Source organism: Schistocerca serialis, chromosome 3, assembly GCF_023864345.2.
Source record: "Schistocerca serialis cubense isolate TAMUIC-IGC-003099 chromosome 3, iqSchSeri2.2, whole genome shotgun sequence".
Taxonomy (NCBI): domain Eukaryota; kingdom Metazoa; phylum Arthropoda; class Insecta; order Orthoptera; family Acrididae; genus Schistocerca; species Schistocerca serialis.
In genome coordinates, this window is record NC_064640.1 from 129,285,338 (window position 1) to 129,310,145 (window position 24,808).

The window sequence follows — 24,808 nt, forward strand, 5'->3', positions numbered from 1 at the left end:
AATGCTTTTTATTGGTGTCGATTGAAATTACAAGTTTACTGATATCAGTCACAGTTTTTTTATTTTCACGACGTGTTTCAGGGATTTAGATTACCATCACCTGTATTTATGTTAACTGAAATGGCTCTAAGCACTATGGGACTTAAGATCTGAGGTCATCAGTCCCCTAGACATAGAACTACTTAAACCTAACTAACCTAAGGAAATCAACACATCCATGCCCGAGGCAGGATTCGAACCTGCGACCGTAGCAGGAGTGCGGTTCCGGACTGAAGCGCCTAGAGCCGCTCGGTCACAGAGGCCGGCTTTACATTAATTAAAACGGCATGTAGATGTTGAAACGTCCCCTTAGAAAAATTATACATGACTGTGCTTAAACTGACATACAATATTTTTTTTAGCGCAACGCAATCTGACTTTCAAAAATCCCTACAAAAGTATGGCCCTGACTAACATTAACCTATACCTTTCGCAAATCACTTACCTCACCAAAAATCTTCGTTACTCGAACTACCGCAATACAGCGAGCGCTACTACTGCCAGCTAAATAAAAGATTCAAACTACGGAAGGCACTAACTACTGATAGGCACAGTTAACAAATGAAAGATTTTAATAGAGAACAAACAATGTATTTACCTTAATAGTCATAATATATATAGCAGTTCATGACATCCATTCTTACAAATGTACTGTTTCTCTCACTTCCCCACATCCACCACTGCTGGCGGCTCGCCTCCAACTGCACAACGAAAAAAATGGTTCAAATGGCTCTGAGCACTATGGGACTTAACTTCTAAGGTCATCAGTCCCCTAGAACTTAGAACTACTTAAACCTAACTAACCTAAGGACATCATACACATCCATGCCCGAGGCAGGATTCGAACCTGCGACCGTAGGGGCCACGCGGTTCCAGACTGTAGCGCCTTTAACCGCTTGGCCACACCGGCCGGCAACTGCACAACGCTACGCGCTGTTAACAGCCAACTGCCCAACGCTACAATGGCGAGTATTCCAACAATGCCAACCAGCCACAGACTGCACACAGCACAGCCAGTGATTTTCACACAGAGCGCTACGTGGCGGCGGCGTTACCAATATAAGAACCTAAACAGCCTGCTTACAATGTTGTGTTTACCTCCTGTTCTGTCATGCTATATCACATACACTTCGTATGAAAACTGTTTACGAAGTGTAAGTGGCGCTGTATGTGATATAGCACGACAGAAAACAAGGCTGTGGCCACTGGAGACAATGCCATTGGTTAAACCAAAATGGTACAAATAACACGAACATACCGTATTAATACACAGTAATCTACCTGCCGATGGAGGTTTGAACCTTTGAAACGTGTAGTCACAATAGAAAAAATTGTGACTGATAATAATAAACTTGTTGTTTCAGTCGATATTCATCACTTCGGCTTTCCGAGGGAGGCTTACGAACACTCTTTAGTTCTGTACACTTCGCCTCTGTGTGACAAGAAAGCTGAAATAAGACCGATTGCAAGGTGTATAATATGTAAAAATTGTCGATCTGGACTGGGAAGAAAACCACAGTATTCGAAAGATGACCCTTTATTAATTGACAAATTATAACTAGTAACTGTAAGGATAAGTCATTAATCCATAAAAATAATTAAAAGTTAACAAACAGAAAGGGCAAGTACCTCCAGTTTGCTAGAACAAATATTAATGTTTCCAAGAAGAATTGGGTATTCACAGAAAAAGACTTGTTCAATTCAAAATAGTGTTTGATCCCAAAATTTCTATCCTTTACTGTACGGCCGACTCCAGTCTATGTGAACGTCAACGTCTGTATCTGATTGCGATCACATACACTGTTGTCGATCATAAAATAGAGGACAAAAATTTTGCGATCTAACACTGTTCAAAAAATAGTATAAGTGGCTCAGAGCACTATGGGACTTAACTTCATCAGTCCCCTAGAACTTAGAACTACTTAAACCTAACTAACCTAAAGACATCACACACATCCATGCCCGAGGTAGGATTCGAACCTGCGACCGGAGCGGTCACGCGGTATCCAGACTGTAGAGCCTAGAACCGCTCGGCCACTCCGGCCGGCTTCCAAGACTGTTCTTAATTTTTCAAAATTCATTTATTTCATTGCTGTTTACATCATTGTCCTGATGTCAAACTTCAACGTTAATGGGACCATACGATTATACTAGTTGGACACGGCTTAGAAATTAAAAAAAAAAAATAGAACGAGAAAGAACGGTGTGGGCAAATTTTACAAAATTATGGTTATTCCTTTTCTGCTGTACAGAGATAAGTGTGGACATCAATGCGTGAGAAAGAAAGAAATTTGTACATAGCAAGTCTGAAGCTCTTGGGTTGACATGAACAGAAGTGTATCCAAAAGAAAGGAAAATTAATGTCATGTTAGGCATAGAATTAAAACTACGAACTTCAAGAGAATGTATGTAACTTTTAGTCTGTAGAAAAAGTGGATAAATCACTTATATGATGTTGACAACACTCGTTTTCTCAAAAAGGAGAGAGGTCGAAGACCACTGGAAAATTTCAAACATTTGGTCGCTGTGTACATCATTTCCCTGATGTCAAACTTCATCATTAATGGAACCATACAATTATATTAGTTGGACATGGCTCAGAAAGAAAAAAAATAGGGTAGAACGAGAAAGAAGGGTTTGGGGAAGTTTTACAAAATTATGGTTATTCTTTTTCTGCTATACAGAGATAAGTTTGGGTATCAGTGCGTGAGAAAAAAGATGTCTGAAGTTCTTGGGTTGACATGAACAGAAGTGTATCCAAAAGAAAGGACAATTAATGTTATGTTAAGCACAGAATTAAAACTACGAACTTCAAGAGAATGTATGCGACTTTTAGTCTGTAGAAAAAGTGGATAAATCACTTACAAGGGGAAGACCTCAGACACGGCCAACCGATTTTGCTCAAATTTGGCAGATCGCTTGTGTACAACCTAAAACGAAGGACTCTAAGATATTTTGGGTCAACACCCTCACAATTTTGAGAAAATCACCCCTAAAAGTTATGATGAGCAATCGACTCAAAATTGGAGTGATCGATAGATAATTGTAAATAGAGCATTTTTTATAATCAGGTACGGGGTCCGCAAACGCAAACTTTTCCAGAAATCGATGAAAGAAACTTTTACAACTTCTGTACCCACATGTTAAACGCTTTTCGCGGACTGCGCCGATACCGTAACGGCTAAGGTAATTGGCTGGGAATGCAAAAAACCGTGTTCGAATCTCGAAGAAACATAGCGGATGTTATTATTTTCGTTTGTATGTTTCCATACCTCAACTGATAGGGATAGGAGGATTAATAAGGTAAGTAAATCAATAAGGAATGATAATAATAAGGTAGGCAAATAAATTTCTCAAACCTCTTGGGATAGTAAACAACTAAAATGTTACTCCAGGCCACTTTACACTCGCTCTTCCAGTCACTGTTACGTGTCCTCACTTTTCTTCGAACAACTAGATGGATGGTAAATGTCATATAAATATTCGAAACAAATATACTCATGGTACCAAGAGCATCTAATGAATGCAATCTTTCGACAGCTGCACTGTTCCTTCCGAAGAGTTGGCGGAAAACAAACTTGGTTTACATTTAAAAATATGTCTGTTTCGGGAATTAATTTTGATGCGTACCACGCATACGATATCATTGCCTGAAAAATCGGTGCTGAAAGTTGGTTATGAATTATGCTGTGAATAGTTATTGCATCCGTGCGATTGTGCAATTCCCAGCCAGTTACCTTGGCCTGTGTTTGGTCGTTGCGGACGTCACATGACATCCGTTCAAGTTCGTTTGTTGATAGTTCCACTCAGTTTTTTTTATTGACCCTTTCGTGGTTGATGGGTCATATATGTCCCACTAACTTGGAGCGCCAGTTCGAGTGTCGGGATACATGTTACCCAGCTCTGCACGAAGCTGCCTTATAGGGACGACTGTACTGAACCTAACAAGGGAACCTCCCCACCGCACCCCTCTCAGATTTAGTTATAAGTTGGCACAGTGGATAGGCCTTGAAAAACTGAACACAGATCAATCGAGAAAACAGGAAGAAGTTGTGTGGAACTATGAAAAATACTGAGTAGTCCATGTGCAAGATAGTCAACATCAAGGATTGCGTGAGCTCAGGAGCGCCATGGTCCCGTGGTTAGCGTGAGCAGCTGCGGAACCAGACGTCCTTGGTTGAAGTCTTTCATCGAGGAAAAAGTTTAATTTTTTATTTTAAGAGAATTATTATCTGTCCGTCCGATGCGATCACTTTTTTGGGAGTGATTATCACATCCACAAGAAAACCTAAATCGGGCAAGGTAGAAGAATCTTTTTACCCATTCGCCAAGTGTACAAGTTAGGTGGGTCGACAACATATTCCTGTCATGTGACGCACATGCCGTCACCAGGGTCGTATAGAATATATCAGACGTGTTTTCTGTGGAGGAATCGGTTGACCTATGACCTTGCGATCAAATGTTTTCGGTTCCCATTGGAGAGGCACGTCCTTTCGTCTACTAATCTGACGGTTTTGCGGTGCGGTCGCAAAACACAGGCACTAAACTTATTACAGTGAACAGAGACGTCAGTGAACGAACGGACAGATCATAACTTTGCGAAAATAAAAAAGTAAACTTTTCACTCGAGGGAAGACTTGAACCAAGGACATCTTGTTCCGCAGCTACTCACGCTAACCACGGGACCACGGCGCTCCTGAGTTGACACTTTCCTTGTAGTTGCCTATCTTGCGCATGGACTACTCAGTTTGTATATTTAGTTTATTTTTGTCATACTTCCACACAACTTCTTCCTGTTTTCTCGATTGATCTGTGTTAAGTTTTTCAAGGCCTATCCACTGTGCCAACTTATAACTAAATCTGAAGGGGGTGCGATGGGGAGGTTCCCTTGTAAGAAAAAAATCGGGACTGCACTGCAAAGGCAATAGAGAGGCGGTGACTACTTTTGTTGACTGGCGTGTATATATGGCTGCTGCAACGCCATTTATTTGTGTCATTCTTCAGTTTTCATCATTTCTCACTTTCCAGCGATGTCTGAAGTAAGTAATTCATCTTATTATTAACTTAATAATCATTTTTTAGTACAAATGCAGTGTGGAATGTACTTCTCAGCGACTGTACTATCTTATAATCGAAATAAAATTAGTGGGACACATGTGTCCCAGCAGACATTATTTGTAAAGATTAGCAAGACAATTGTTTAATGGGTATTCATCGAGGAAAAAGAGGGGATCAATGCCCACTTTCTTCCCAGGAAAGAGAGGAGTCTCTAGTGTGCCAGATGACGTCCGGCTCGTGAACGTAGGCAAACATGTACCGAAATGCAGTGGCACTAGGAAGCGATGCAGATTCTGCAGCACAAACTCTAAAGAGAAGAGAACAAAAGTTGTTTGCACCGCTTGTGGTGTAGCACTCTGTGCCACACCATGTTTTTCCAAGTTTCATGGCATGTAAAGTTTTGTAAGTATTGATCATGTATCATGAAAACTGAAATGTAATGAATATTTTTTACACTGGCTCTACACAAATAAAAAGATTACATGCATGTATAATTTGCAGTTATTTTATTCTCTGCAAAATCCTGTTTATGGCTAAAAAAATAAAATTACAAAATCAGTCAGTCAGCAGAAAAGGTATCTTGCGTTGATTCATGGGACATGTGTGTCCCACTTCGTGTTGTGAAAAAATGGAGAACTTAAAAAATATTTTGGTGGTGAAAATATAATAATGGGTCTGAAAAGAAACTGTTATCATCTTAATATTTAAAAAATATGTAAAAAATGAATTTTATCCATGAAAGGGTTAAAGAGGCCAACCGGCTCTCTGACCGAACACACGGAGCCGGTCCGTTGCGCTATCGGTGTTGTCAGCGAAAAACGTTTACCATGTGGGTACAGAAGCTGCAGCTGTAAAAGTTTCTTAGCTCGATTTTTGGAAAAGCATGCGTTTTCGGACTCCATACCTGATGATGAAAAATGCTCTATTTACAATTATCTAGCGATCCCGCCAATTTTGGGTCGACTGCTCGTCATAACCTTTAGGGATGATTTTCTCAAAAACGCGGGGGTGTTGACCCAAAATATCTTAGATTCCTTCGTTTCAGGTTCTCCAGAAGCGACCTGCCAAATTTGAGCCGAATCGGTTGGCCGTGTCTGAGGCCTTCCCCTTGTTAGATGATGTTGACAACACTCGTTTTGTCAAAAAGGCGAGAGGACCGGAGTGATTAAGGGAAGCATGGAAGGACCGACACAATCAATAAGAAGAAGCTGTAATAGCCTACGTGGCCTAACGCAGACTGTCGTACCCGTTGGAGAGTACAGACGGGAAGACACATTAGCGAGGAGTCGCCTCGGCCGAGAGCTTGGTGCCGACTGGCGGCCCGGCGCGCGCTGCCGCTGGCGCCATCGCGGCGGCGACGGCGCGGGGGGCGTGTCCCGCGGCGGCGGCCCGCGCATGCGCGTGGCCGCAGGGTGCGGGGTGGGGGGCGGCGTCGCGGCGGCGTGCGCGCCTGCCCAGTAGTGTGCGGGCAGCGCGCCAGGCGGCACGTCGCCAGCCGGCATGTGCTAGGGACGCAGCCACCACGGAGTTCCTCGCGGCACCCACTGCGAGCCAATGCGCCGCCTTCTCGGCTGCGGGCGCTGGCGCTGACCAACACGCCATGAGCCAGCTGGGGACGGTGTACGCCACCAAGCGGCGACGGCGCAACGGCAAGAGGTGCGTGCTGCGTCGTCACGTGCTCGCGCTCGTCAGCTGATAGCCTTCGCGTGACGCCGGCTGGACACTCTTTCCCTTCCCGCAGCTGCCGACGTTGCGTGGACCCGCCGGCTGAGCCTCTAGAACGGCTACTTTGTCGAACGCCTGGGGAATTACACGCGTCTCGCCTCTCTATGCTCCTCTCACGTCTCGTCGGCCACTACAGAGATTATATGACTCTACGTGGGCTGTTATCCGTATCTGATACGACTGAGCCAGAAATAATAACACGTTGTTTGGCGTGAACTGTGTCTGGTTCTCGAATGATATAGGTTAAATATATGCTCGCAGTGAACGAACTGTATATTTTTTGGAAGTATCTGCTAACCTTCTTTTTGTGTTAGAAGTCACTACAACCCCTTCAGGACTGACGCACTCCTGTTCTCAGTGCTTCATCCCAGAATTCCATTCTCCAGAGTGGTACAAATGCTTCGATCTTCCATTCGTACTGATTTGTGCTGGAAGAAAAATTAAAATTCTCTCCAGTGTGACCTACAGCAGGGACATATTTTACGTAGAGTAAGCCATTTACCAAACGCACATTGACAATAGCGGTGTTTTCTAATTTACGTGAGTATACTACGTTGTAATTGGTACCTCTTCTGTATCCCATGGCACGTGCAATGTTTTAGAGGGTGGAAGTTTTTCGCTAGTCACTGGGCACTTACTCTCTTGAGGCTACGCCATTTCTGGATAATGAAATGCCAGAGACCAGAAAAAGCGCCTCCACGATAATGGAACTGCCTGGACTAATTACTTCGACTCTCGGAATATTTATCCATCGTAAAGTTATGAAACAAAATTGCTCCAGATCGATTTGAATTCATAAATAAATAATTAGTGTGAAGGACGTAACTTTGTTTTAAATATTAGCACGTATTCGATGGAAACGTCGTTCTATGAAAGCGTTTGTAAAATCGTAATTTATTCAATTACACTGCACTATTGGAACCCATTAGCGGATCAGACATTCTCGTAGCCGCAATAACAATTTCTCGGGTGCTTTCTTCTATTTTTTTTTTTTTTTTTTTTTTTGTGAGATCAGTTAGTGATATTAGCGCTGTTTGAATAATCATAATACATAAATTGCTTTGAAACGTTTCGGTTATTATTTCGGATTTATACAGAAAAAATATAAAAGATTTTATTACGCCAGGTGTTATTTTAAATTAGAGTCGTCTATCCCAGTGGACGCCCGGGATCTGCTAAGTTTGGTCAAGAAATCTGTAAATTGCAGTTTTACGGAAATATTGTATGTGCATTAATCTTTAACAGAATGCCGATGTATCGATGAGTCGTTACTGTCAAATTATTGTTGCACCAAATTGTGTTCGCACGTACCGTTTCAAGTACTAGTGTGCTTATTAATTTTTGAACTGAGGCATCGGCGGTGACACAAGAAGAATCCATCGATTTTAGTAAAAATGTATCTTCGGGAAAAGTAGCCGAGTTGGGATATCGGAGGTGTACTCCCCGGCAGGGAATGGCCAGTCTTTCTCTCACGCCGAGGTCAGTGTTGAGCGGGGAACACTTCTTGCATAATGCCCATTGATTATTAGCCATCTTAGGTTCCCGGGTACCAATAACCATATCTCATCGATTACTGTTTGCCGAGAAGTAATCATAGCAGGGGGCTTTTGTGAGAAGCATGTCTGTCATTAGGTAGCGTGTAACATCTACGCGATGAGGCTGGAAAATGAAGAACTATTATCACGTGAGTCACAGATTCCTGACATTCATCCGAGCGTCTCAATTAATGATTCTTTTTTGAACTGGTCACCTACTGCTCGGGGTCTTAAAGTAGGGTATTTTCCGATGAGTGGAAGTCTCTTCTGCATGCAGATATGGGTGGCGGTGGCGTACCGACTAACTCGCAACATTTCCAACAACGCCCATATTCCACTTCGCTGATGCGGTCGTGAATTAACTGACTAATGTCCTCCGCTACCGGACGAATTTTACATTTAATTAGTTATAAAATTAATTTTGGATCAGTTAGTATATTAACGTTTCAAGAAATATTACATTTTTACATCTTGTACTTCTACCAGTAGTCGAAAAGATTATACCCCGCAGTAGGTACTTCATATTAATAACTGTTAATGAGTACTACAATTTATGTTCCACAGAAGCGTTTAAGCCGGCGATTTTCACTCGAGCATTCCTGCAAAACCGCCACTGTACGCAAACAAAATTTCCTGCTTCTTTGGCAAAAAATGAAATACAATCATGTGATACATAAAGCAATTAGCAGTCAGTGATGCGATACAGCAAATATTTGCGGAACATTTCTAAGAGAATCGGTTCTGCACCAATCAGTATTCATCCGTTACTAGTCAAGTAAATAATTCACCCTCGAATCTAATACCAGCTATAAGTTACTAGCGTTCACCACACTATCATTTACGCAGCAGAATATGATCTCTTTTCATTGTTTTCCTGCAATTTAAACGACATTTAGACTATCTCGTTGGAGATCAGAAGTGCAGCAATCATTATTTGCATCACAATTGTGCTGAAAATATCCACATAAAGAATGCTTATGAAAAACTTTTTGGTGATGCCATAGCTGAGTCTACGACTTTAATTGGAATCTAAAGACAATGTGTAATTCATGGTGGTGACTAAAAAAATACGTGACCTGCAGCCAAGAAAAAGCTATTTCGTGGTATTCTGAAAGTGCAGTAGTTCCCGTTATTTTGCTACAGTGCAGTTCCCTGTGTAAGCCAGGGAGTATGTCCGAATCAATGAATAACCTGAGTGAGTAATGGGACCCATTAGTTACGGACCCAAATCTGCCATACGATGTGCTGCGTTGGGATGGAGAGTTCTGTAATTTAAAAGCGTAAAAGTAAGCAATAACACATAGTGACAGAGTATTGGGCGTATTCTTCAGGACAGAATACTGATGCAGTGATTCGTGACGTCTGAGATGTTCACATGTTATCAGATCCACGCAAAAGTCGTATGTTAATGACAATCATGTGCCATTGACTGTGTAAGCAGTTGATCACATCGTATGGAAGAATACATATGTCTTGATAATCTTCTGCTCCGGAAGCGCTCTTGATACGAAGTTTATTTGTTGCAATAAAGCACGGACTGTCGTACCTGAGGAGCAAAATCGGTTTGGGTCGGCGCCTTTGGCGGCTAGTTGTCGGGCTAGTAATTCAGTTAGCCGCACGTCTTTTCGTAACAGTTGATTTCTGTTTGACAAAATATAGTAGCAGCTTTCTATCTAAGCAGTCGCTCCATCCATATCTGTTTGGGTGAGTGAGATCATGTGCTGGAGAAGACACAGACACACTAGCCCCTATTGAACGATGCCACCTAAATCCCTGTTCTGCTCGAACCGGCATTCGAGTTGGTTATTGCAATACTTGACGCCACAAATTTAGAATGTCTAAGATATAATCTACCCATCATGACTAATCAGACTATAGATGTGGTACTCGGCTTTTACTGACGAGTGGAAGTGGATAAGCGCACTATATTCGTTACATTAAGTCGTCCCTGAAAGATCAAATACAATCCACACCAATAATGTGTGGGCAGATCTTGAGAATCTTGGGTCACACATTTCGACTAACTGGCACACGTAGAAAATATAAGAGTTTTGAATAGCCTTCCTTAGTGAATAGCTAATAGGCTGTACAGTTGTCTCTGATTTCCATTCGGGATGCGTAATGCGCCACTTACTGTCTCTTGCACTAATGATAACGGATGGGGCTGAACTCTCGCCAACAACGCAGCATTTAAACTCGCAATTTTGGAAGTAACAACATTACACTATCAAGCATTTTGAAACAATTTCAGTAAAAACACGATGTACGATGCAATCAAGACGACCTCCCAGTCCCCCTAAATGTTTATCGCCAAATGCCAGTTACGAGTCATTTAGTAAGAAATGAACCAACTCGTAAAACTGTACCATCCTGCAGCCATGACTTAACGGAATTTATCTACTGTTAAATCTTTACATATTGAAACAGATTAACTTTTTTTATTTGCATTGTGTTAATTAATTGCTTTGGTACAATTACATGAACTCTTTCAAATGTTTATTTAAGTGGTTAGTCTCTTTCGGTCAGGTTATGTTTCGATTCCTCATCATTCCTCTATCAGCGGTGTTCATATTTTTTTCTTTCATTATTTCTCCTGCCTGACTATATCTGAATGTCAAAATACGGAGAAAACTCTTTGTTAGATATGCTTCCCTTTCATTGATGTGAAGCGGGATTGCGGTAGCCATTCTGAGATTATAAACGCATTTCTAACAGTATTTTAATGTGAATGTGCTATGTTGAATTCAGTGGATTAACCTCTGTTACAAAACGATCTGTATGCCACAGACGTTTTATGTTTTGATATAACAGAAATACGACGTTGCTAATTCCTTCTGGAACAACTATTGTCACGGTTTCTTTGATTTTCTTTGAAGGTACGATTCTTGGCGAAATTCTACAACGGCACTTCAGAGTAATACTGCATGGCTATTCGGGGATCATGCACTAATAACATTTTGCTTCATATTTTCCTGGACATAGATGTCGATGTTTTATGTATTTGTTGTGAACAGAAATGACAGTATACACGTATGGAATTTTCAGGATCGCTTTTTAAACAAATCTAGCCAAGGGGTTCACTTTTTTCTTTGACACACTGTAATTAAAAAACCAACTTACAGCTATAATTTATGTAATTAGTTTATATTTCTGCGTATTATAACGTGAAGGTAGCGTGGTAGGAACAATGCGCGGATTGCAGGGTTTTTATCCGAAATTACCACCTAACGAGGAAGTGTTGCGAATGAATTATTCGGCCTTTTAGCGCTTCAGACCCTTCCGCTAGCGTAGCCCTCTACGTTTTCTATTTATGATGCGTTGATAATTTTTCCGGAACTGCAGACCCACTCATGACGGATGATTTACACCTGCAGCGGCATGGTCCACTGCTTTTCTAGATACATATCAATCATCTTTCATTACAAATGACAGTCACTTCATTGTTGTCCTGTAGCATACATTGAATTTAATGTAACTGCTTGAGCAAGCAGAGTAGATAAAATCACTAACTGGCTTATAGACAACAGATTTTTAATAAACGTAAACGTGATCCGTAGTAGGCTGTAATGCGATTCTAATTTAATCGTACGATTAGCTAATTTCGACTACGTGTCATTGTCAAGCACATTTGTAACATGTGTACTTTATGTCATTTTAAAATCACTTCTAGTTACAAATAAAAAATAGCCATATTCTGTCATTTTTACTTAGAATTAATAATGATTTGAAAATGACTTAAAGTACAGATGTTACAAATGTGCTTGACAATGATACGTAGTTGAAATTAGTTAATCGCACGATTAAATAAAAATCGCATTACAGCCTAGTATGGACCATGTTTACGTTTATTAAACATCTGGAGGCTGTGGATTCTCACAGATACAAAAATTTTAACGACAGTAGATTGTTTCTTAAATGCATTAAAACAAGGTACGTAAAGTTTATGTCACATAGCTCTAGTAAAGGCAACACTTTATTATTGCTACATGATGAAAGAATCATCCAGTTATGTTAAATTTTTTGGGACTGACGATAAAAGGAAAACGTTTTTGGAAGTATCACATTTAGTATCTTATCCAGAAACTAATCATCTGTGCTGTTCAACTACACGGTAATTTGATACGCGGTAGATTGTTGGGTTTTATTATTTTCAAACTATTATGTCCTTTGGCATCGTATTTTCTGGAACTAAGCCAGGACAGTATACATATCCACTGAAGGATTTGTAGGTAATAGTAAGACTCAATCAAAAATAGCTGCCGCATTTACACATTGAAAACTAGATGAAAAACCGAATTGCACAAATGTGCCACTCCGTTATATATTTATAAAAAGATGAGCACTGTTTCGTAGGTATCATTAATGTAGGCACTGAATAGTAATAAAAAGTGATAGTGATAAACATCGGACTTAGGTATCTGAATATAATGATTAAGCTCTTTTCATTCTCTACAGCATTTCCTCCTAGTAGAGCAGATCCCTTTATTGCGTTTCACGTATATGAATACTGTCGCGAATCTCGTGTTTTCTGGTTTTTAATCAGATTTCTGTGAACTGTACGTGAATTTATTCGTTCCATAAACGGGGAGCTTTGACTCAGATGGACCCACGAAGCCTCAGAAAATAGATAAACAAACAAAATCCTGCGGTCGCTTCATGGGATAAATTGTAGATATGTTAAACAGTGTGGGACGTACCACATGAATGTAATTGCCGGAGGTTGCATTTTAATCATTTCTGACACTGGTAATAAAAATGACGCGAAGCAGGGGTTCCGGTTGTCGCATAAGTGAAGAAACGCAAGCGGCGAGGCCATTCTACAAATGGCCCGCGTCCTCTTCCGCAGATACTAAATGTCTCGTTAAGCACTCTGCCTGGGGAGGAGGGTCTCTTACGATATCCTTATCCAACTCTGCTGTGCGCGCGCCGTGAAATAACCTTGGTTTTATTTCGTCAGAAATAATTATGCACTGCTATAGGTACGATGACAAAGATTGGATTCACTGCGTTTGTGAACTCATGCCCTGTCCTAATGACGCTCAACCTTTGTCTTCCTTCCTTCCTTCTAAACCGTTTTGTACTGCGCCTGTGTGTGTGCACGTGCGCGCGCGTTTGTGTGTGTGTGTGTGTGTGTGTGTGTGTGTGTGAGAGAGAGAGAGAGAGAGAGAGAGAGAGAGAGAGAGAGAGCGTGTGCTTCTCTTATAATTTATTCTTCTGAAATATCAAATGACAGTTTTATATTTTCGCAAACATGTTAAATGTTGTCCCCAATACCTTCCGCCAATCATTTTAAGAGCGCCGAAATGATTTCAGTTACATTTAAATCCTGAATAACTAACCGACGAAAACCACACGTCATTCTCATTTGCAGTTACATGCGGTATACACTACATGGACAGCAACAATATTTCTGAAACGTTGTAAGAAGTGGAAACGACGTTTTCTGCTAGTTATACGATAGTACCCAAAGAGGTCAATATTTTTTTGTTTGTTTATACTTTAGTACTCGTATTATGTGCCTAAACACGTAAGCAATTATGTGTCCTTTTTTCCAAACGGGACGATGTAATTTTTACTGCCATTCGATGGTTGAGAAATCAGTGTTTGAAGCGAAACTCTTCGCACAATTATCCGGGAAATGTACTAAATATGACGCGGAAATGTGTCGACTCGCTACTCTCTCAACCTGTTAACATGTGTGTATTCGGTAGTAGACATGAAACTGCGCTCTGCCGGCGGGCGGTTCTTTCTTTGGCGTATTTCCCAGAGTTTCTTTTAACGACAGACACAATATCACAGTACTCCTATTTTGCAAAGGTTTTTGAATGTCCTTAAAAAATTGCAACATTGCATTTGACAGAAAAAGTTGTTTCGTAATCTGAACCATACAGTAAAATAATCTTTAGCGTCCTATCACTTGCCAAAAACTTTGTTTCTATATCTTTAACTGTCTATGCAATACGAGAGCTGTTGTGTAGGATACGCTTTGAATATGGATAGAAACAGTTTTTAATTTGCGGGTTCATCATTTGTAAATTTCGCTAGTGTAGCAAGAATGGCACCAATAAAGAAGCAAAAGAACAAATTTCACGGACTAAAACATAAACATTTCTGTGAAACATTCTCAGGTGATCCTTCGCGGTTCGGAAGCCAGAAGGTAATAAATTTTGTTGAATTTGTTCTGAATATTTGAAGATCACATTATCACCGGTCTCTGGGATGCAAAACGAATTTCTTCTGCCGTCATAATACGTATTTTCAAAGCTTACAGAATGCTGTACAGGCGTACTATGTTTTAAAAAGTTGTTTTAAGGTGCTGCTTTAACAGTTTCCAGAATTATTTACGTCCGTTGTTACTTGCCTTCCGTTTGGTGTGTGAATTTCTGTGCGGTGACTCACGGGCGGTTCGATACCTGCTCGGCTGGGCTAGCGTCTGTAAGCTGCGTCGTACCAGCCGACGATGTTTTCCCCGGCAGCTCGCATTGCCGATCTTACCATTACTTCTGCGAGTTCTCAGCGCTAGTACTGGCAAGCTACGTGGAACGAAAAACAAATGGTCTGGCCTTACTGTCACTTCGCTAGTGCCACCTTGTCATCACTTCTGCCAGACATCATCTGCTACCGCATGACATAAATACAAATGAACGTTTTTTGAAGAACTCACAAAAATAGTCACGTTGTCCATCGCTGTGGTATGTCGAATGCTTTTATGGGGCTTCTATAAAATTTCTTGCTGTTCCGCTTAAAGTGTGTTAGTAGTGTGCAATTATTGCCGTCTGATATCCATACAACAAACCGACAATAATTGTTTTGAACTTTGCTAAGAGACCTGTGACGAACTTCAACCTTTCATGCACGTCTTCATTTTCTTTTATAGTTTTACATAACTCACTTGTAGCAATTCAAAACAGTTATGTTTACCTTATCGAACAAAACAGGAACAAATACTTTTAAGTCATAACACTCGAAAAGTTTAAAAATGAAAACTTTGATGCAGACTGGTGTTTCTTCTCTAGATCAATAGCTCTTATCAGAATGCAGTTGAGTCAGTACCAGAGAAGCCGAAAGATAAAAGGATTGCCGTCATTATCGTTCCAATAACACTTGTCTAAATAAGAGAATTGAATATCAAAATCAAACTATTTATGTACTGATATTCGTTACGTTGTTTCTCCAATTTCCTTTGTTTCATTTGTGGCAAACAATATCAATAAACAATAGTCTAATATTTAGATGAGTTATAGACGAAATCTGCCTCAAATTATTTCCCACTTTGTAAGTTATAGGGCGATATAGTACAAATATGTATATTAAAATATGAAGTCCTACTTTTCCGTGATATTGTGGAGTTTCACAGTGTTTAGTTTTTCTTCTATGTTTTGCCAGAATCTGTTATAGTCTTAACTATGCCTATCTTGTGTCAATACATAATACGAGACGGATCTAGAATGACGAGAAATTGACACGTAAAGTTAACGATTTACTCGTAACATCCAGTAAGACAGAGGAATAATACTTTTTTCTTACTGCGCTAATGTTTATGACACGCCTAACGTGTTAAGCGTGTTATTTTCATGGAATTTAAATAAACCATTAGATCTCTTTGTATCTTTATAATTTTGTTTTCATGCTGCATTTATATTCTTTCACGGTTTCCTGATCAAAGTGTTGAACATTTTAGCATCGCCGATCGTGGATTTTGCGACTTGGTGTAAATGCTTCCACCATACATCAGAGTGGCTAAAGTTTTTGTGATGATGATGATGAGGTCCCGTACTCCGAGGTAGTACAGTTATATCTGTTTCAAATGACTCTAACTTTAATCATTATCAGATTTCGGACATCCTTCGTGCTTCCGTGACATGTAACTATTAATAACAGATCTGGCCCAGAATTCTTCGTACGTAATGTCATAATCCATCCAAATGTACCTGGTTTAACCGTCGGTAGAGTTATGGTGGCGATTTGTATATGATTTACGACTTGGCACATCGTAAATGTCACCACATGATTATGAGTTCCCAGAGGTGCAAATTTTCTATGCAAAATTAAGCAGTGCTAAATATTAACTCTTGATGATTACTTTTTCTGTTAGAGTTATCGGTAATCTGCTTAAAGTACAGTTCTTCCGTATAAAACAGGATCACGCCGTGTAAGTATTACACAATTTCTTCTTACAGTTGTTCGACATACGCAAAGTCTTTGAAGGTGTTACACGAAGCCGTATCTTCAACTGGTCTAGAAATCACGGTAGTCGATAATGGGGCGTGTTAATATTATTAAAGTTTATAAGGAGGTATGAATGGGTTATCAAAATGTAGAACATTTCCAGTGGTATTAATTACTTTAAATTCTGCATGCGTGTGTCTCCTACTTCATTGGTGATCATGGAACTACAATCCGAGTGCTTTTGTCATTATTTCTCCACTTACGTGCTAATCCAGTGGTCCCTCATCATGTTGTGCAATAGGGACATCACCATATTACCTAATAATAAATAATTATTTGATAAATACAAACTGAATACAGCTGCACTTATACTGAAATTTATTTGTTTTGCGACGTCAAACGTCGTCTACAGGTTTGATAGTCATTGTTAATTGTCGTTCTAAGCCGGAAGCACGTCCTCGGTGTAAGTAAGTACAACACTCACAATACTGCGTTTTCCGCTCTTGGATATGATGCTGTTATGACATATAAGTTCGAAATAATCTGTTACATTTTATAATTATGTCCTCAAATCTTTCTTTCGATTTCTGATCTTTCTGGAACTAGGGCTTTTGAATGAGGTTCCCAATTTTAAAGCAAAAATGCCCAGTGTAAGTTTTGGGGTTAGTAAAAATAGAATTCTTCTTGTAGTATGAGGGAAGACCCAGTTTAATGCGCTGTCGACAACAAGGTAAATAGAGATGTAGGTTTCCTGAATACAAATCCAGACTGCTGATGAACGGACTAAGATTTAAATTTTCGCACCGTCATAGGTATGTCTCTGAACGAAGGTAATGCACTGTTTGAAGACCGACGCACAGAAAAAGTTCTGAAATATTTTTTGCAATAGAGTAGTTTTTTATGTCTTATTTTGAGTGGTACAGATAACGGCTATTGCAGTGAAAACATTAGTCAGCTTGTGCGACCCGAATAACATACCTGCTCTTTTTTGGGGTAAAAATCTATGCGGCTGTATTGATTTAGATTTTACGTGAATTCCCTAAATCACTTCAGGTGAATGCTGGAACGGAGTCACGGTTACTTTCTTCCTCCGTCGTTGTTATTACTACAAATGTAATGACCTTGATGTCTGCAAGACCTCAAAATCTGACCTTCATGTGCAGTCCAACTGGGAGAATCCCATAACCGCACAGCACAATAGCCATCACCTGGGTCGTTTCTTCATTAAACCTGTACACTGATCTAAAAGCGTTTTTATTTTCTTCTTTTATTTTTTATGGTAAATAGGTTGTTTGTACTCGATGTTACAACGGATACTGGAAACGTTTCGCTATGTACACACATTTATCTCACATTTTAAACAGTTTCCACTTTTGTTAGCCCATCTCGTCTCCCTCCAAACAAATAAATCAAATATCTTCTGACAGCCGGGAACATTACATGCCATACCTGATAGAGTTCTTCATCCCTTGACAACCGTTTAGTCCAGTCTTGACATGCTAGAACAATGCAGAACCAATAATATAGGATAGGAACTCAGTAGCTACAAAGTATTTGGCACAAATTCTTGACATACTTACTGAAATATTGTCACGATCAAGTATGTTGTTGCTGATTGTAAGTTAGAACAAACGGCGCGATGGATGATCCAGCTGTCTACTCCCGTTTTCGACGGCTCTTGCAACTGCCTCTGCGACTCAAGGGAGGCATTGTTTCACGTACCATCTCCGAGTGAATTTCGGGCGTCATATGTTTCGACTCTTAAAGCGAAGTAGGTAGCAATCATTCATCCATTTGTATCTCGAGATTTCCGTGCTCGGAAAGAGGTGTCTTCAGCTTGAAAAAACACTTTTTTTTGTAACTTGTTTAGAATACTGTGGGAGAAAGTGAGACTTTGTTGTCTGTAGCAGTGTTCGATAGGATAGCGTCACTTTAGGGTATCTCAGTCATTCCCATGCAACACGGCCGCGCGGTGTAGCCGCGCGATCTTTGGTGCCTTGCGACGGTACGCGCGGCTCCCTCCGTCGGAGGTTCGAGTCCTCCCTCGAGCATGGGTGTGTATGTTGTCCTTAGTATAAGTTACTTTAAGTTAAATTAAGTAGTGTGTAAGCCTAGGGACCGATGAGCTCAGCAGTTTGATCCCATAGGAACTTACCACAAATTTCCAAAAATTTTCCATGCACCACGAACAATAATGTGCAACGTAATCCTCTGCCAAGAAGAGCAATGTTTCCTCCACTGAATTAATGTCACACAATGATACGATTTGGCGTTGTAAACAGACTGAGAGACTCTGCTGCTCTGAATCCACTAGTCCATTAGTCTCTCTACTTCAGTTGTATTTCCTTAAGTGATGAGTGAAGAATATCTTCCGAAGTGAAAAGTGTCACCCCTGCACTCCTTAATGTCTTGAATGCGTTAGTATGATAGGGGGAGGGGGGCGGCCTTATCGGAGTTTAAGGGAAAATTCCTCAAAGCAGTGATGCACCATCATCTTTCGAAAGACGCTGTACCTCAGAACATCTCACCACATTGCTTTCCTCCACGCCGACATCCTTGGTCGACAGCTCTACCAGAATTAACAGGGGAAATCGAGTTCTTAGCTAAAGTGCATGTATGGCTAGTTTTAAACGTGCTGCCGTAAACCTCGTATCTTGTTATCCTAAAACTTCGCATCGAAGAACTTTTCTGTCGTTAATATAGCATTATTTAATGATATCAGTCAGCTGTTAAAGGAATAACCAACTTACTTCAGTACCAGGCACGTGCTGCATTTAATACAGAACTATCATCAGTGATAGTCTAATTCACTTTCTTGTTTCTGGTCTTCGACAGTTTTAAATTTTTTCTTTGTCTCATTCATCCGTTATAAACAGTGTTAATATAACTAACTGGTGCCGGTTTCACAATAGAAGAAAAAGGCGTTTGTCACTATATTACTAATATTTATTATTACCTCAGAAGGGATATGCCGTTAAATAATTCAAAAAATGGTTCAAATGGCTCTGAGCACTATGGGACTTAACATCTGAGGTCATCAGTCCCCTAGAACTTAGAACTACTTAAACCTAACTAACCTAAGGACATCACACACAGCCATGCCCGAGACAGGATTCGAACCTGCGACCGTAGCGGTCACGCGGTTCCAGACTGAAGCGCCTAGAACCGCTCGGCCACCCCGGGCCGGCCGTTAAATACTTGTCAGAGAAATAAGTAACCTGATGGTTGCGCGGGTGTCGAACCTCCGATGCAAAAGTTCGAGATTCGATTTCGTTCTGATGCTTAAAGTAATTTTTATCCCTTGTAGTGCGTTGTGTTTGGGTTCCACTGTGTACTGTAGTCAACTAGTAAGTGCTCGGAAGAGCCGTTTCACAGGACGATGGAAAATACAGGGTGATTCAAAAAGAATACCACAACTTTAAAAATGTGTATTTAATGAAAGAAACATAATATAACCTTCTGTTATACATCATTACAAAGAGTATTTAAAAAGGTTTTTTTCACTCAAAAACAAGTTCAGAGATGTTCAATATGGCCCCCTCCAGACACTCGAGCAATATCAACCCGATACTCCAACTCGTTCCACACTCTCTGTAGCATATCAGGCGTAACAGTTTGGATAGCTGCTGTTATTTCTCGTTTCAAATCATCAATGGTGGCTGGGGGAGGTGGCCGAAACACCATATCCTTGACATACCCCCATAAGAAAAAATCGCAGGGGGTAAGATCAGGGCTTCTTGGAGGCCAGTGATGAAGTGCTCTGTCACGGGCTGCCTGGCAGCCGATCCATCGCCTCTGGTAGTTGACGTTCAGGTAGTTACGGACAGATTAGTGCCAATGTGGTGGCGCTTCATCCTGCTGAAATATGAATTGTTGTGCTTCTTGTTCGAGCTGAGGGAACAGCCAATTCTCTAACATCTCTAGAGAGTGTGGAACGAGTTGGAGTATCGGGTTGATATTGCTCGAGTGTCTGGAGGGGGCCATATTGAACATCTCTGAACTTGTTTTTGAGTGAAAAAAAACCTTTTTAAATACTCTTTGTAATGATGTATAACAGAAGGTTATATTATGTTTCTTTCATTAAATACACATTTTTAAAGTTGTGGTATTCTTTTTGAATCACCCTGTACTGCTTACGGCTTCAGAGAGGACAGTGCCCAGCAAAGCAATGTCACAATCAAACTACCCTCCGGGTTGATGGCCACTTTGTTTACACACTACCACCGTAAGAATTACGAGATCAACTGCTTGACGTAATATGAGTATCCACTTAATACGGTATAAGGCCGCCATCTTATCCAGAAATAGTCTGAATTTTGCTGGAGGCGCTACATATAAATCCTGAATGGGTCAATGTACACCAGTTTATACCAACCCTCGCAAAGCTGGTGATCTAATTCTTTGAGAGCCGTCGAACGGCAGCAAACAGCCCTTAATAAGTTTCGCCATAAAGACGGCAATGACTCAGCAGTACTCAAACGCGGTTTACGTGGTATCTAGGGAAGGCGAGTCATCGCATCCTCATGCTCGTAAAACTGTCCTTTAACATTTATGCACGCGGTAAGGTGCAGTCCCCTGCTGGGTGCAACGCCCGCGTCGTTGAACAAACTTTCTCGCCCAAAAGAGTCTTAATAACCTTACTGGTTACCTTTTCTCGCAGTGTTACCTCAACGTTCTCAGAAAACTACGAAATAACAAGACCAAATCAGCACAGAACCTGCACTACACTTCACACTTGGAAGGAGACGTTCGTATAGTACGCTTTCTCCCGTGTAACCACGCCATAAGGTAGACGCGAGACTAAAAACATACTCACATAACGACACGACGTGTTTAATTAGAGTTGTAAAAATACCGAAGCCTACCATAAGAAAGCGTAGACTACAGACCGAATGACTTGGCACAGTGGTTAGCACGCTGGGCTGGCATTCGGGAGGACGACGGTTCAAACCCGCGACCGGCCATCCAGATTCAGGTTTTGCCGTAATTTCCCTAAATCGCTTCTGTCAAATGCCGGGATGATTCCTTTGAAAGGACACGGTCGACTTCCTTCTCCATCCTTCTCTAGTCCGATGGGACCGATGATATCGCTGTTTGGTCCCCTTCCCTCCATATCAACCAACCATCCGTAGACCACGGTACTTTTCCTAGTTGCCTGGGCAGTAAAGATCGTAACGGCGATACCATCTCGTTACATGTGTTCCATAGCTATCGGGTGTTACCCCATTTCGATCCCTTTGTCTGCGTACACGACCAGTGTCTTACTAGTTTCCACTAGAAACCGGATGCGGTGAACTACCTAGAAACTGAGTGAAGATATATAACGGGCTGCGTAACATACGGAACATTTTCATTCTGCATCGTAATCATCTTGCCTGTTACTTAAAAGTAAACAATATTTACAGCACAATCGAAATTGTTAATTTTTAGTGCAGGTTTTATTCCAAAATTGTTTATCTGTAACGTGAAAGAGAGGGCTGTTCTAGTAAAAATGAAAAAGATACAGATTTATCATATAGCACTAGACAACGCAACTACCTCGAAAAAAGGTGAAATGAAAGGAAAAGGCAAAATAAAAACGTATGACGCGTTACTTCAATACCTTTCGAGCTTATATAAAAATTTTCTGTTGTTCATGAACAATCTTCGCACTTATCAATAAGAACACGAAAATCTTGCCTTTGATCGTGATGCAGAACGTCCTATTGAGTACAATATATCAGCAATAAATATATAGATCTTTTTCTCTTTGTGCATGTAAACTGTACTTTCACCAAAAGAAATTGTTTTTGTTACATACAAGCGCATAAATTACGCGATCAGCTCATTTGTAGTAGTTATAAAATACATTTTATGTTTTGTAGGGATATAAAATACAGAATGGACTAACACCGAAAAATGTGCGGTGCTAAACGTGTACCCAACAAACAAAATGAGAAGTCGTCAGCTCCTAGTTTCTCTCTGACACAGTAATTTATGTTTCTTTCCCTATCAATGCTACCGGTAATCCTACCATTTGCTACATCACTTACGTACTGCACCGAAACCACTGAACCGCAGTTTTGGTAGAGCCCAAATCTAGTTCCCATTGGTTAGTAGCCGAGGTTTTGTCTTTCTTTCGAGAATAAGGCATTATATTTTCATAAAGTTGCTTTGCAAGAACTTCTTCAACAGTAGTTGTAGGACGAATCTCTTGAACGTGTAGTTACTTTTGTACTGCTTTCTTCGGTACTGTGTTTTTAGACACATTGGAAATCCGCAGTAAATATCGTGCCTGTGTTATCCTTATTAGGGGCAAACATCCTCTTTAATGCTCTGTAAGTCCATCTTTATTCAAGATTGTTGCGGGACCTCGACTGTTCAATGTAAAATATCAAATCAAAAGAGCTTCAGTCGTCGAAATTTCCAGCATTATTTTATTTGGTTTGTGCAACCAGTTTCAGTGTTAAATTACACCACTTACAGACTCCCTAATCGAGGTGTGGGAAGAATCGCACCTCTTGTAGAGTCTAAATAGGGGCCAGCATACAATCACTGGTCTCTGCAGTTTTATTCTTAATACAGCGATCACTTCGATCATCACTTGCTCACAACTGATGATCGAAGAGATCGCTGTGTGACGAAGATATCTATCTACTGTATGCTGGCTGCTATTTCGGATGTACAGGAGGTGAGATTCTTCCTACACGTCTGTTAGTGAGCCTGAAGATGGCGTAATGTAACACTGAAACTAGTTAGTTACTTGTCTATTGATCAATCTCACGGTAATCGTTGTGATGTATAACGTGTCAAGTGCATAAGAAATTCACACATGAATCAAGGTCTTTTTTTAAGCTTAAATTTTTTGTACCTACCCCATTCCCTTAAATGGCACAAAATGCATATATTATACTTAAAGATTTATTTATTCCTATTCAAGAATTCATCTGTGGTAGAGAAGTAGTTGTCAACGAGACATGATTTCAGTTTATTTTTGAAACTATTACTGCTGTCTATCAGACATTTTATTTAATCTGGTAATTTATCGAAAAGTTTTACAGCAGCGTGTTTTACCCCTTTCTGTGCCAAAAAAAGGTTAAGTAGAGGATAGTGTAAGTCTTTCTTTCTTCTGGTATTATAATCATGAATGTCACTGTTGTTTTTAAACTGGTCCATGCTGAGAACAAATTTTGTTACTGAGTAGATATACTGTGAGGCCGTTGTGAGATTTCCTAACCATTTAAACAGATGCCTACAAGATGTGCGATTATGAGCCCCACAAATTATTCTAACCACTTTACTCTGAGCAGTGAATACTTTTTGTCTAAGTGTTGAGTTACCCTAAGATATTATTCCGTGTGACATCAGAGAGTGAAAATATGCAAAGTATGTTAGCTTATTAAAATCTGTATCCTCAAACTTGGCAATTATTCTGACTGCAAAAGTTGCTGAACCTAGTCGCTTTCGGAGATCCAAAATATGAATTCTCCAATTAAGATGCCCATTTATATGTACACCCAAAAACTTGGTATGCTCTACCCTGGCTACTGACTTCTGTCGATGTGTTATATTTATTAAAGGAACTGTACTCCTTGCAGTAGAAAATTGGATGTACTGTGTTTTTTTTTTTTTTTCAAAGTTCAGGGTAAGCCAATTCGCAGAAAACCAATCAATACCTTTTCCAAGGACATTGTGTCTAACATTTTCTATTGGGGTTTCTTTTACTGGATTAATAATGATGCTTGTATCATCAGCAAACAGTGTCAGTTTAGCATCTTGTTTCAGATAAGATGGGAAGTCATTCACATATATCGAAAACAGAAGGGGACCCGATATCGAACCTTGTTGAATACCACTTGCACAAATAAAATAAAATAAGACTGAAAATTTAGTAGGCTCAAGGTGTTTTGATTGGACATTCCCTCTTTAAAGCTCTCCTTTCTTTATCAGTAATTGAAATTGTCTTCCATTATTTCACACAGAAAAAAATTGTTTTCCTATTAACTGCAGAGTCTGTAGCCGAGCGGTCTGAGGGGCCTTGTCACGGTACGTGCGGCTCCCCCCGACCGAGGTTTGAATCCTTCCTCGGGCATGGGTGTGTGTATTGTCCTTAGCGTAAATTAGTCTGAGTTAGATTAAGGGGAGTAGGACGTCAAACGGACCGACTTGGAGCAAGAGAGTCATCACAGGACATTTTAATTTCCACTGTGTATACTTTTACAAATAAATTCATAAAACTTTGTCAGCATCACCAGGAAGGATTCAGGATTCACACTCATTGCAGTGGACGATCGAAAACATAA

General features: G+C 40.4%; 1 protein-coding gene across 1 annotated transcript in view; it reads left to right on the plus strand.

The window, feature by feature from the left end:
* The first annotated feature begins 6,570 nt into the window (after nucleotides 1-6,570).
* LOC126469827 (circadian locomoter output cycles protein kaput) overlaps nucleotides 6,571-24,808 on the plus strand; it is an 825,094-nt gene continuing 806,856 nt past the window's right edge. Inside the window, exon 1 of the mRNA XM_050097116.1 lies at nucleotides 6,571-6,753. Coding sequence (XP_049953073.1) covers nucleotides 6,698-6,753 — 56 coding nt within the window. The 5' untranslated portion in view covers nucleotides 6,571-6,697. The remainder of the gene's footprint in view (nucleotides 6,754-24,808) is intronic.